This window comes from Pithys albifrons, chromosome 11 (assembly GCF_047495875.1).
Source record: "Pithys albifrons albifrons isolate INPA30051 chromosome 11, PitAlb_v1, whole genome shotgun sequence".
NCBI classification, from domain to species: Eukaryota; Metazoa; Chordata; class Aves; order Passeriformes; family Thamnophilidae; genus Pithys; species Pithys albifrons.
In genome coordinates, this window is record NC_092468.1 from 3,780,207 (window position 1) to 3,792,885 (window position 12,679).

The 12,679-nt window shown below is 55.5% G+C and overlaps 1 protein-coding gene across 19 annotated transcripts in view; it reads left to right on the plus strand.

The window, feature by feature from the left end:
* The window catches only part of KIF1A (kinesin family member 1A), a 40,502-nt gene that overhangs the window by 6,014 nt on the left and 21,809 nt on the right, over positions 1–12,679 (plus strand). For 6 of the 19 annotated variants that reach the window (XM_071567003.1, XM_071567004.1, XM_071567005.1 and 3 more), the window contains exons 3-18: positions 3,603–3,679; positions 3,766–3,945; positions 4,385–4,450; positions 4,601–4,779; positions 5,136–5,247; positions 5,613–5,690; positions 5,989–6,054; positions 6,320–6,337; positions 6,697–6,772; positions 6,883–6,961; positions 7,240–7,382; positions 7,790–7,816; positions 9,104–9,312; positions 9,861–9,940; positions 10,272–10,347; positions 12,347–12,426. In XM_071567003.1, coding sequence (XP_071423104.1) covers positions 3,603–3,679; positions 3,766–3,945; positions 4,385–4,450; positions 4,601–4,779; positions 5,136–5,247; positions 5,613–5,690; positions 5,989–6,054; positions 6,320–6,337; positions 6,697–6,772; positions 6,883–6,961; positions 7,240–7,382; positions 7,790–7,816; positions 9,104–9,312; positions 9,861–9,940; positions 10,272–10,347; positions 12,347–12,426 — 1,546 coding nt within the window. The remainder of the gene's footprint in view (positions 1–3,602; positions 3,680–3,765; positions 3,946–4,384; positions 4,451–4,600; positions 4,780–5,135; positions 5,248–5,612; positions 5,691–5,988; positions 6,055–6,319; positions 6,338–6,696; positions 6,773–6,882; positions 6,962–7,239; positions 7,383–7,789; positions 7,817–9,103; positions 9,313–9,860; positions 9,941–10,271; positions 10,348–12,346; positions 12,427–12,679) is intronic. The other 13 variants (XM_071567007.1, XM_071567009.1, XM_071567017.1 and 10 more) reach the window with 3 other exon arrangements.

The window sequence follows — 12,679 nt, forward strand, 5'->3', positions numbered from 1 at the left end:
ACAGCATTGCTTGGCCAAGTACCACACATTGCAGTGTGCCAGGACCCATTCCTGCTTCTGTGAGCCTTGTGGAGCTGCAACTGCAGCAGGATGGAGGGTCAGGCGCAGGATTTGCCACAGGAATGGTGTGTTCAGGATGGAGGATGTAGAATGGGGGCTTGGGAGACTGTCTGTCCTGTCAAGGAGCCTGTCATGCCTTTGCCACTCTTTAAATAACAACTTCTGGCTGTTGGGAATGGCAGCCGAATCCCTCCGTGGCTGTGGAAGCCTCCAGATGGGACAGTGTCTAAAATAACTCCCCGCCTGCCCGCCCTGCCTGCGTCACCGATGGTGGGTGCGACGCCGGTGCCAACCACCCCCGGCGTGCGCCGGCAGGCTGCCATGGCAACCCCGGGGGGGAGAGGAGGGCACCCAAGGGTGCAGGGGGACTCTGGGACCCCACCTGCTCCCCCCAGGCCTTGGGAGCACGAATGGGTGGGTCTGTGGGGCAGTGTCTGCTGGACTGTGGCATCCTGTGGGGATTCTACCTTGCTGGCTGGGCAGGGATTCTCTGTCTGCCTGGGGTGCAGAGCTTCTGCCCTTGTGGTGAGGAAGCCTCCTAGTCCCACAGGAGCTTCCCACCTGCCTGGGTAGATTTCCTCTCTTCTCGTTCTGATGGGTGGGCATGACCTGCCATGCCCCAGTCCTGGTCAAAAGCTCCGGGCATCCCCCACCACCATGGCCATGCTTGTGCAGAGCCATCCACCCCTGCTCACCCTGCACCCCCTGGCTGTGCCCCTGGCCCCCCACCCCCTGCCCCTGCCTGAGCCTGGGGGAGCAGCAGGGTTGTGAGCAGGAGCCTTTTGCTGACAGCAAGGATTTTCTCCATGAATGGACAAACTGCTGGCTCTTCCCCTTGGCCATGGGACCGGGGAGCAAGCATGGGAGGCTCAGAGGCCTGTTTCTCCTGCAGCTGGAGGAGGCAGAAGGATGCCAGCAGTGCCAGCAGAGCAGGACTGTCTCACTCCCCAGCTCCTTGCAGAGAAGCAGAAAATAAACGTGTTTGTGAGGAGTGAGAGCAATTTGTCCCCTTCACAGGATTATTTGCATTGACCCCTGCATGTGCCAGGGTGGGGCTGCAGGTTCTTCTCCTACCTAATGTATGTACTGATCCCTGTGGGGGGCAGCAGGGGCCAGGAACCAGGGTGGGAAGTGATCAGCCTTTCTTTGCTGTCCTTTTCCCTGCAAACTTTCAGCTACCACAACCACCCACATAGCTGCCAACATTGCTGCTTTGTTCCCATGGTGTCTCCCACTCCGTGTGGACCATATTGGGCACCAACACTCCTGGCCCCTCTCCTGGCAACTCCTACTAAAATTGTGAGGACAGAACCCCTGGCTTTGATCCCACAAGGCCAGTAATATTCTCTGGCTCTGCTGCCTTTAAAATCTGGTGATTATTTTCTCTGCTGTGGGTTCTGGGTTCTATCCTTCTCTGTGCCTGCCCACTTGCTGTGCTCTGCCATGCTGCTGGCTCCTCAGGGTAAGGCAAGGGACATCTCCAGAAGTTTTCTTCCCTCCTGCCCCCTTGTCTGTATGTCTGTCTTCACCCCCACACCCCTCCTTGCCTTTGTTATCCCATTTTCCCAGAGCATGAATCTTTTGCAGCAGCTTTGCAAAAGCCCTGGATGCCTGGTCACAGGAGAGGAAAAATTCCACCAGCAACATCCACCTGCCTGCAGGCAAATAAATGGGAATGACAGGGGCATGAGGAGAGCATTTCAGCTCAGGGCAGGAGATTGCTGCTCTCAGGGTTCTCCCTTCTCCCCCATGTCCCAGTCTCTGGTTTCCCGTGACAGCTGGGCAGCTGCAGCTGGGATGCCTGGAGCCGCTTGGTGCCATCCTCAGCTGCTCCTCTGCCCCGTACCCAGCATGGGCTGGCACTGGGAGGCAGAACAGCCACCTTGTCCCCATCTTGTCCGCTCCAGGACTCAGTTTTGCTCCTCTTCACTGTGGTGAGGGCCACCTCTGCAGGGCAGAGGCAGGCCCTAGCTGAGCACAGGTGACTGGGTGGCATGGCAGAGCTGCAGGTTGAATGCCAGGAGCCATCAGAGATGCCCCATCCCACTTCTTGCATAGCCTTTACACCTGCTTCTCTTCACAATGCCCTCAGCACAGCAGCCAGGCATTGGCAGGGATCAGATCTGGGCAGCCCCTGTGGCTGCCCACACTGCCCACAAAGACCTGCTCTTCCAGGGACCTCTGCATCCCCATTTGCAGCTGCAGAATTGCCAGTTATCACTTCCCAACCCCTTCTCCTGGTAATTAGTTTGCCTGGGATGCAGCAGTCATCCAGATCATCCAAGTCAGGCTGCCTGCACTGGGTAGGCAGGCACAGAGGCTGTGGCTGCCCCTCTTTGGTGCTGGAGCTGGGCTTTTGTCCACAGTGAGTAGTGTCTGAGCAGCACTGTGCTGTGTTTCATGGCTGGGGCTGTTTCCTGACCCCACTTCCCACCCTCCACCTGCCTGCCCTGCTGCTGTTCTGTGCAGGGCTGGGCTTATGTCAGGCCAGAAGTGGCAGACCCTTACTAGTGGAGTATCCTTTGTGGCAATGGAGTTGGAATTTGGAGCAGAAAACATCCATATCCATAACACCATGTTCCTGGATATCTGACACCACGGTATCAGGCTGCACTGTGCTGGGGCTGCTCAGGAAGGTCCCAGCTGGAATCTGGAGTGGGTGGGAGCCCTGGTTGAATGCCAGCTTTGGGGCAGGGCAGTTTGGGATGGAGGGAGCTCTGTTGGCCTCAGGGCTTATGGCCTCCTCATCCTCAGTGGTGGCAGTGAGCAGCTGGAGCTGTGGGCATGGGAGCTGTGCTGTGCAGGCCTGCAAGGTCACCTCAATGTCACCCAACATGGCTAGTGCCTGGATCTCGTGATTACCCACTGATTTGAGTTTCTTCTGACGCATCTGTTTCAGAAGAGAAACACTGAAAATGCTCTACATGAGGGAAAAAAAAAGCATTGAGCAAGGAAGAGCAGTGATGCAGGCTCCAATTTCCATGGCAACGTCCTTTTCATCAGGGGATGAGAAAAGCAGGCTCTTGTTTTTGCTGGTGCTGTGACACGAGGCATTAATCACCCTGCTGGGGCTGGGGACGTGGGGAAGCGGGAGCTGGGGGGCTCTGGGGCAGCTGCAGTGGGGTTGCAGCTCTTCCCATCCAACAGTGCCAGCATGGGGGCTTTGGGCATGGCCCCCCAGCTGTGGGGTAAGGAAGGCTATGACCCTTCTGTGGCATTGCTGGTCTCCCCTGGACAGGTGCCACAACAGCAAGAAACTCGAGGGAAGGAGCCAAGTCCCCCTCATTGTGTCCAGCAGGATGTTTGGGCAAGGCTCTGCCCTGTTTCCTGGGCTCTGCTTGCCATGGCATCCACCTCCTCTGCTTGCACTGTTGGGATCTGGGGCTTCTGGACCTTTCTGCAGAGCTGGGATGGTCCCAGTCCGCTTTCCAGGACTGTCCTGGACTGAACCTCATCACCCCTCACCCCTCCTGCGTGGCGTGTGGGAGTCAGGGGTTCCGTGGGTGGCTGGTGGCCTCATGTTCCCATCTGTTTGTCCTCAGCTATCCTGAACCCGAAGCAGCCTAAAGAGACACCAAAAAGCTTCAGCTTTGACTATTCCTACTGGTCCCACACTACGGTAAGCACTGGGAGGTCTGAACCCACCTGGAGTGCTGGGCTGGGGAGGGCTTGCTGAATTTCTCAATATACCTGTATTCTCTGCAGCCTGCAGACATCAACTATGCATCCCAGAAGCAAGTGTACCGAGACATTGGTGAGGAGATGCTGCAACATGCCTTTGAAGGCTACAATGTGTGCATCTTTGCCTATGGGCAGACGGGAGCTGGAAAATCCTACACCATGATGGGGAAACAGGAGAAGGACCAGCAAGGCATCATCCCACAGGTATGCCTGGGGAAAGCTACCTGTCCCCCTGGTCCCATAGGCATGCCCAAAGGAAAAGCAGAGCTGGGAGGAAAGAGGGCAGCAGGGTGGGAGTGGGGCCAAGTTTTGCAAGATCTGGCACAGCATTGCCATGACAGCCATGGCACCACACTTGAGAGTGTAGGGTCATTCAGACTTCTGAGACTGGATGGACTATGGTCTGGCCACACAAGGCCAGCGTCTGGGAATGGCCAAGAGCTGCCATGTGCTGGCCCCAGAGGACACAAAGGGTCTCTAGGGATACTGATCATCATGGGAGGCTCTGCAAGCTCCCTGGGAGCCATCCATCACTCATTGGCTCTAGTTTTCGGGGTGAGAAGGTAGAAATCCCTATGGCCTGGGCACCCCAGGCAGAAGCATCCTGCTGGTGGAGAGCTGAGCCTGGCTCTTCTCTCTGCAGCTGTGTGAGGACCTCTTCTCCCGCATCAATGACACAACGAATGACAACATGTCCTACTCGGTGGAGGTAGGCACCCCACTGCCTGTACAGCCCAGCTGCAGCCTCCCACCCGCCTCTGCAAGCCGTGCTGGTGTCCTCTCCTTGGGGGGCCCCTGGGTGTGGGGTGGGCAAGCAGGACCTCAGTCCTGCTAGCCCTGCCTGTGCTTTCTGCTCTAGGTGAGCTACATGGAGATTTACTGCGAGCGTGTGAGGGACCTCCTGAACCCCAAGAACAAGGGGAACCTGCGTGTACGGGAACATCCCCTTATGGGCCCATATGTTGAAGACCTTTCCAAGCTGGCTGTGACCTCCTACAATGACATCCAGGACCTCATGGACTCTGGGAACAAGGCCCGGTGAGTTGGGGAAGGAGATGGACAGAATCTGAAGGGCTTGCAGACAGTTCTAGAAGGCCCTGCTTCACTTCCTTGCTTTGCCAGTCCAGCTGGGCTGGATGTGTCAGTGCCCTTCTCTCTAAGCATTGGATACCCTCCTCTTCCTTTTACCTTTATCTCCTTCCTGATCTCAAAATGCACTAGAGTCAGAAGAAGAAAGCCTAGACTTGTGCATGCCTCCTCCCATAGTCCTCTCTTGTCCTTCAGGCTTGCCTTCCCATCATGTAGCCTGTCCTAGCATGAGCTCTGACACCATCAACAGCCATTTTAGTGTCCCCCACAGAGTGTCACACCTCCCTGTGCTCCTCTCCCTGCAGCACAGTGGCTGCTACCAATATGAATGAGACCAGCAGCCGCTCCCACGCTGTGTTCAACATCATATTCACGCAGAAGCGACATGATGCCGAGACAGACATCACCACTGAGAAGGTGAGAGCAGAGCCTGGAAGACTTGGGGGAACCCACATGGACCGAGGAAGGGCTTCCTGTGCTACCATCAGCACTTGGAACTGGGTGGTGCAGACTGATGGAGGATTGGAACAGGAGGGAGATAAGTCCCAGGCACGAGTTGGGCTCCCCCTTGAGGGACCAGCTCCTGGACAGGATATTTGGCAGCTGATGGCCTCCAGCCCTGCCTACAAGGATATTAGCCCTGCTCGTGGCCAAACCCTGCAGCGATGACCTTGCAGAGCACACCGCTGCCCTCAAAGCACTCACCCTGCAGGAGGTCTTGGCTTCATGCTGGGTCAGGTTTGCTGTGCCTGCAGGGCTGACAGCCTCCTCTCTGCCTGCAGGTCAGCAAAATCAGCTTGGTGGACCTGGCTGGGAGCGAGCGAGCTGACTCCACAGGCGCCAAGGGCACAAGGCTAAAGGTGAGAGCTGATGGGAGGTCTGCTTCTGCCAGTGGGTACACCATGTCCTGTCCCCTCATCCCCAGCTGAGACATCTCCTTTCATTGCCCACTGGTTCCTTGCCCACTGCACTGCCAAAATCCTTGATAGGGTTGTTTCACCAGGGTCCATAGGTCCCAGCTGGAGGTGCTGGTTATCCAGTAAGACCAGCTGCTCTTTCCCCACCCCATGCTGGGAATTCTATATTCTCCTGGGCTTTAATGCGGCTCTGAAATGGGGCCTGAGCATTGAGCATCTGGGCTTTTCCTCTCCTCCTCAGGAAGGAGCGAACATCAACAAGTCCTTGACGACTCTGGGGAAAGTCATCTCTGCCCTGGCTGAAATGGTATGTAGCCAGAGCACAGACAAACAGTGGCACTGAGGGGAAAGGGGCTGGGCCCAGCAGGGATGGGCTCAGCAGTGAGGGATGGAGCATCCCACCTCCAAGGGATGGGCAGATACCTCCCAGCCCTGCAGCTGGAAGGAGCTGGTAAGACTGCTGTCTCCACTGGGACCTGCACCTGCTGCTCCCAACTTGGGTGCCAGGGAGCTGTGGTGGGCACTGAGAAGGGAAGCAGCTCCCTTAAACAGTCTCTCCTCTTCCTTTGCAGGATTCAGGGCCAAACAAGGTAGGTGCCCTGTCCAGGTGGGGAAACGGGGGTTGTTTATCAGCTCAGTCAGGTGGAAGTGGTTTGCAGGGTTGTTTAGGGGTGAGACTGTGCCTGGACCCAAGCCATGCTTCTCCCAGGGGCTGACAGAGCCTTCAACATCCTCCTCACCCTGTGGATTTCAGTACCCAGCCTTAAACATCCCCCCCAGATCAGGGCATTTCACAGGCAGGACCTGTGGACCTGAGCAAAGAGGCCCAAGGTTGCAGTAGCCAGACAGAGCCATCATCCTCCAAGTCCCCACGGCTGGCGACCAACTGTCACCTCTCTGAAGAAAGCAGGCAGCCTGACAACCCTTCCCTTTGCTCTCCACCCATCAGAACAAAAAGAAGAAAAAGACGGATTTCATCCCTTACCGGGACTCTGTGCTGACCTGGCTGCTGCGGGAGAACCTGGGTAAGGACGGGTGGGGGTACAGTCGGGTGGTGGGCATGGATGCTGAGTAGAGGATGACAGCTGGCACAGGGACCACCATCTCCCTGATGTGGGTGTATCTTTCTGTGCAGGGGGCAACTCCAGGACTGCCATGGTTGCTGCTCTCAGTCCTGCTGACATCAACTATGACGAGACCCTCAGCACCCTCAGGTAGGAAGAAGTGCCCTTGTCCCCCCTGCACTGAGCAAAGGCAGGGGAGTCTCTGAAGCTCAGGCACTGCCACATGCTCTCCTCACCTTTGTGGCATCCCTGGCTGGGGGTGTGCTGTGGGGGAAACCTGCAACCCTAGACAAGATGCAAACGATTGTCCCAGCACTGGCGTCCTCCAAAGGGTCACTTGCTGGAGGGGCTCTGTGGCACTCCTGCTTGCCCAGCAGCTGGAGTTTTGCTCCTGTCCTCACTGCTGCTCAAGACTCTGCCTCCCCTAGGTACGCCGACCGTGCAAAGCAGATCCGCTGCAACGCTGTCATCAATGAGGACCCCAACAACAAGCTCATCCGGGAGCTGAAGGACGAAGTGGCACGTCTGCGTGACCTTCTTTATGCCCAGGGTCTCGGGGACATCATTGACAGTAGGTACCATGGGTGCTCTCTGCCAGTCGTTCCCAGCAGTGATGGGCTGAGGTCACCCCAGCCTGCAGGGCCAGTGTCCCCACAGCTGCCCTGCATCCTGCTCTGTCCTGCCATGGTGGCATCATGCTGCCTCTGGCAAGCCCCTGCCGTGTTTGTTCGCACCCCCCAACCCCCTCCTGTTGCAGGAGGAGCTGCTTTCCACTCTGCAAACCTTCTCTTCTTCCACTCCACCTGCCTACCATCTTCAGCACTCAGCACCCAGCAGAGGTGCGGGAAGGTGTTCCTGGGGCTGCACAAACCCATGGATTCTCCTCCCTGTGCTGTCAGATATCCAACTGAGATAAACCCCATCTTGGTCTGTTCTTTCTGTCTTACCCCTGCTCCCTGCCCTCTCTTTCTCTCTTAGCCCATCCTGCTGCAGGAGGATCCAAATGTGTGTATTCCCCATCACTGGTACTCTCTGTTGCTTCACGGCTTTTGGGAGGCATAGGCTGTGCCCAGGGGCACTCATGCAGCATGGGGAGGGGCTCCTGCAGCCAGCCCCTGCTGATGGAGTGGCATATGCCCACAGGCTGGCCATCCCCAGGCAGAAGGGATAGTGGCAGAATCATGGTTAGCACCTGGGCTTGGGATAGCACTCAAGGGACCAGTGTCCTCCCACTCAGCCATGCCAAGAGCGCAGTCCCCACAGGAACCTCTCCGTCCATGCTGTCATGATGTTTCCTCCGATTGCTGCTGCTGCTTTCCGCTGGTGCTGTGTCTCAGTGGAACTGGAGCCTGGCACGGCACTGGAGTGGAATGGCATGTTGCTCTCTTAATGAAGGGGTGGGTGGTGATGCTCATGGATAAGCACTGTGGCCCCATCTCACCAGAGGTCAGGCAGTGAAGGCAGGCTATGGCAAGCCTTTTGAGGAGACAAGGGCCTGGCTGTCACCTCCTGGCTTAGCTCCCCTGGGTCTGGGCTGATGGAGATGGGTGACTAATGCTTGACCTGCTAACCCATGCCCTGACCACCTTCAGCACAGTGTGCTGATACCCTGCAGCTCCTCAGAGCTGGAGGAGCATCTCCAGTACCTGGGTCCTAAGCTGCTGCAGCTGACTCTTGCTGTGCTGGCCAGCAAGCACTGCTGCCTGTAGCCCTGGCTTCACTCTCTGGCTGCCTGGCCAAGATGCTGCTCTAGCAGGCCAAGGGCTTCCTGTGAGCAGATCCTGTGAGGGAATCTTGCCACTCCTCCTGCCCTATCCACCTGATGCCTTTGTAGGGTGGAGGGCTATCACCTCTCATCCCCTTCCCTTCTCATTCTTTACCCCTGAATCTAGCATCTAGGGCATCTGGGCAGGGAAAACCATCCAGGCTGTATCAGATGGGGAGGTTGACAGGGACAGTGACACATGCTTGGGGAGGACATTTGATCCCAGATCTGATTGCTGCAGGATCTGGTGTTGCAAAAAAGTGTCCCTGGGAGCGTAGGAAGGCTGCTTCCAGCAGCTGCTTCACAAAACAGCTCTGTGCCCTGAGGGGAGAGAGGATGTGCCCTTGTCCTGCTTCTGTCTGTGCTGCTGTGCTGTTGCCTGTGCCTTTTCCTTGTAATTCTTGGCTTTCTTCTTGGCACACTGGCCACACTTTTTTTTTCCCAACAGCTTTTCTTGTCTCTGTCTTTCTCTTTCTCTCTCTTCCTTTCTGTGTGTCTTTTCCCGGCCCATCCCTCCCCACCCATAGATATGTCCGACTTTGAGAACAATAATGATGCTAGAGGGGCAGAGCTGAGTCACCGCCATGACAATCTTTCCACAGTGACCAATGCCATTGCTGGGATCAGCCCCTCTTCCTCCCTGTCTGCCTTATCCAGCCGTGCTGCCTCTGTTGCCAGTCTCCACGAGCGCATCATGTTTGCTCCAGGCAGTGAAGAGGCAATTGAAAGACTCAAGGTAAGAGGCCAGTGCCCTGCAGGACAAAGGGCTCAGCTCAATGCTCTGTGGCTTGCAGAGGGGGCTCAGTATTTTCTGGAAACTCATTATGGATTATGCTTTTGGGAAGCAATGCTTGTATGCGCTGTTGCAGAGCAGACAGACCCAGAGTTTGCCCAAACTACCAGACAGGAGAGGGTTTGGTATCATAGGTATACCTGGTGCTGCCATCCTTCCTGCAGGGTGACAGGGTGATGGCTACCTTTGCCTTGTGGGACAAGTCCTCTTGGCTTGGGGTGGACACTCTTGGCTTGGGATGGACACTCCTGGCTCACATGGTGCAGGATCAGGCTGGCAGCCAGAGGATGGAGATGCTGGTCTTAGTGTCTTACTCTCTGAAGGCAGGGCTGATGGAAAGATGTGGGGTGAAATGCTGCTGCAGCTTGTATAAACCAGCCTGAAACTGGGACCAGTGTGCCACTGCAGCATGTTGGGCAGAAGTGGGCAGAGTGGGCAGGTGTGCTGCCCATGGGGTTCACTAACCCCCTGCTCAACCCACATTTTGCCAGGAAACAGAGAAGATCATTGCAGAGCTGAATGAGACATGGGAGGAGAAGCTGCGGAGGACAGAAGCAATCCGGATGGAGAGGTGGGTGGGTTGGGATGGGATGGGATGGGATGGGATAGGACACAATGTCATTCCTTCTGTACTTTGCTCCAGCAGTTCAGTTCCTGGGGCAGCCAGGCAGTTTGAATGTCCAGCCATACCCTGGGCTGCCACCTGGGCACCCCAGTGCCCACCACATTGGCCTGCACAGAGATGGGCTGCTCTGAGAAACCCACTTGAGTTATGAAGAGAGCTGAAGCAAGCCCTGTGTCTGCTATCCATGGGACAAATCCATGGGACCAGGCTCCATCCTAGTGCTGTCTCTAGGGGCGCATGTGACTTTGACAGGCTCTTCTTTCCCTTGCTCCTTCAGGGAAGCGTTGCTGGCCGAAATGGGGGTGGCCATGAGGGAGGATGGAGGCACCTTGGGTGTTTTCTCTCCTAAAAAGGTAGGATCATCATAATCTCTTCTTTCTGGAGGCTGGTTTGTACTCCCACAACTCCCTTCTGACCTGCACTGACACAACTGGCCAGCCCCACATACTTCACTAGCCTTTTTTTTTTGGCTCTTAAAGCTATGGAGGAAATCCCAGCATTGAACCTGCTGGGTACAAACATGGGTAGAAATACATGGCTAAATGTCCAGCCCCCATTACTGGGGTGCTGTCCCCTTTTGTGGAGGTATTTACTGATTATCACTGTGTTGGACTTTAGTGTCAGCTTATGAAAATCTATGCTTTGGGATATTTGAAATTGCTGCCCCTGAAACCAGCAAGTCCTTGCAAAGAAATGAGAGTGGGAAAATATTCCATCTCTATTGCTTGTAGCATTTGGCTTGGCCAAACCTCTTGTGTGTCCCCAGCTGAGCTGGTGATAAAGACTTCAGAACATTCCCCTTACATGCCCTAGCTTGACTTTTAGGATAAATTTGGACACTGTTGTCTTTGTTTTTGTCCCAGCCACTGCCTATTAGGAGTCCAGACCTTTGGGTAGGAAGTGTAGGGGTTTATTCCCCAAAGCAGGTTAGTCTTGGAGGTGAGGCATTGCTGTGGTGGTCTTGGTGCCTTCTTTCTCTTCAGCTATCTGGGGAGAAACTCTTCTGACTTCTCCAGTGGCTGGCAAGGAGTTGATAGTGTGCAAACCCCATTTTGTTATGGGCATTGCAGGACAGAACTATGCTGTCCCACTGTGTGCCATGGCTGGGGTGGTCATGGCTCCAGGAGCCCAGCAGGTCACCAGCTTTGCAAATCTGAACAAAAACTGTAAGTGGAGGAGCCTCAGCCCCCAGGGGCTGTGTCTGTCCAAAAGGGCCAGAGGTTGAATGTTACAGCCACCTTCTGCCAGCCACCATGTAGAAGAGCCCACCTTTCCCTTGACCTCCAGCTCTGCTACCCTGTTTGAAGTCTGTTTGAGTCTGCTGTCCACCAGGGCTCGTGGCACCATGGTGAGGAGACCCCTCTGCATGCAGGGTCTCAACAGGCTGATGCAGTGTTCCTTACAGTCACTATTCTTCTGTCTGGGAAACTCAGAACTTCACCCACTCATACTACTGGGACTTCCTCTGTTTGCTGAAGGTGCAATCCCATCAGCTAAGCTGGCTGCAGGCTGAGAGGTCTGTGGCTGGGGGAGAAATTTCCCTCTTTTCAAGAACAAAGTGTTTTGTAGCCCAGGGGAAGAAAAGAATTGGAGGGAACTATTTGGAAGAAGACCAGGGAACGAAATTCGAACTGCAGATACAGCTTCAGGTTCTCCACTGCCTTTGGTTGAACCTCTCAGACCTGCTGTTTCAAGTGTTTCATCTGTTCTTGTACTATCGTTGAAGAAAAATGGGCACTTCCTTATTGAACCTGACAGGGTTAGACTGAATATTAGCAAGAAATTCTTCCCTTTGAGGGTGGTGAGACACTGGCACAGGTTGTCCAGAGTCGCTGTGGCTGCCCCATCCCTGGAAGTGTCCAAGGCCGGGTTGAGTGGGGCTTGGAGCAATCTGATCTAGTGGAAAGTGTCCCTGCCCATGGCAGGAATGAGATAAGCTTTAAGGTCCCTTCCAACCCAAACCATTCTATGGTTCTGTAATATGCAGTACAGGTAAGAGGGGTCCTGCCCCAGGAGACTCTGAGCCATACCAGGGACTCCCCGTGGGAAATATTGGGCTCCGTGTTAGGCCTGTTTGGAACATGAATTTTCAAGGTGGCCAGGGAAAGCATGCCCAGGGCTCAGCCCTGGGAGGACAAAAGCAAGGAGGAAGCAGGGCACCCTCATCCCAGCTGCTTGGTTCTCTGAAGTCCCCTGGAAAAGTATCCATCTGGGCGTGTTGTCCTGGAGCTACAGAGGGCAGGAGAGCCTGTGCAGAGGCAGTCTGCAATGCTACTGAGCTCCCACCTCCCTCAGGAGCATCCCTCCATCCCTCAGGGTGCACTGAGATGACTCCTTTTTCATCTCTCCCAGACACCGCACTTGGTCAACCTGAATGAGGATCCGCTCATGTCCGAGTGTCTTCTCTACTACATCAAGGATGGGATAACAAGGTGAGGGCCAGGTTCTGTGGAGTGGTGGAAGCCTTGTCCATACCTCACTGCCTGACTTCCCCAGGTGGTCAGCAGAGTGACAGCTGTCCCCAGGCTGGGCACTGTTCCCAGGACATCCCAAAAGTGCCATGGCCATATGTATTTGCCTGGGAATCACGTTTGGGATGTTGCTCCTGCTGTGCACCAAGGGTTGCTCCTGTCAGCCCCAAGGATGTGGGGAGACTCAGGAGGGGCTGCTTTGAGGAAGGATCGA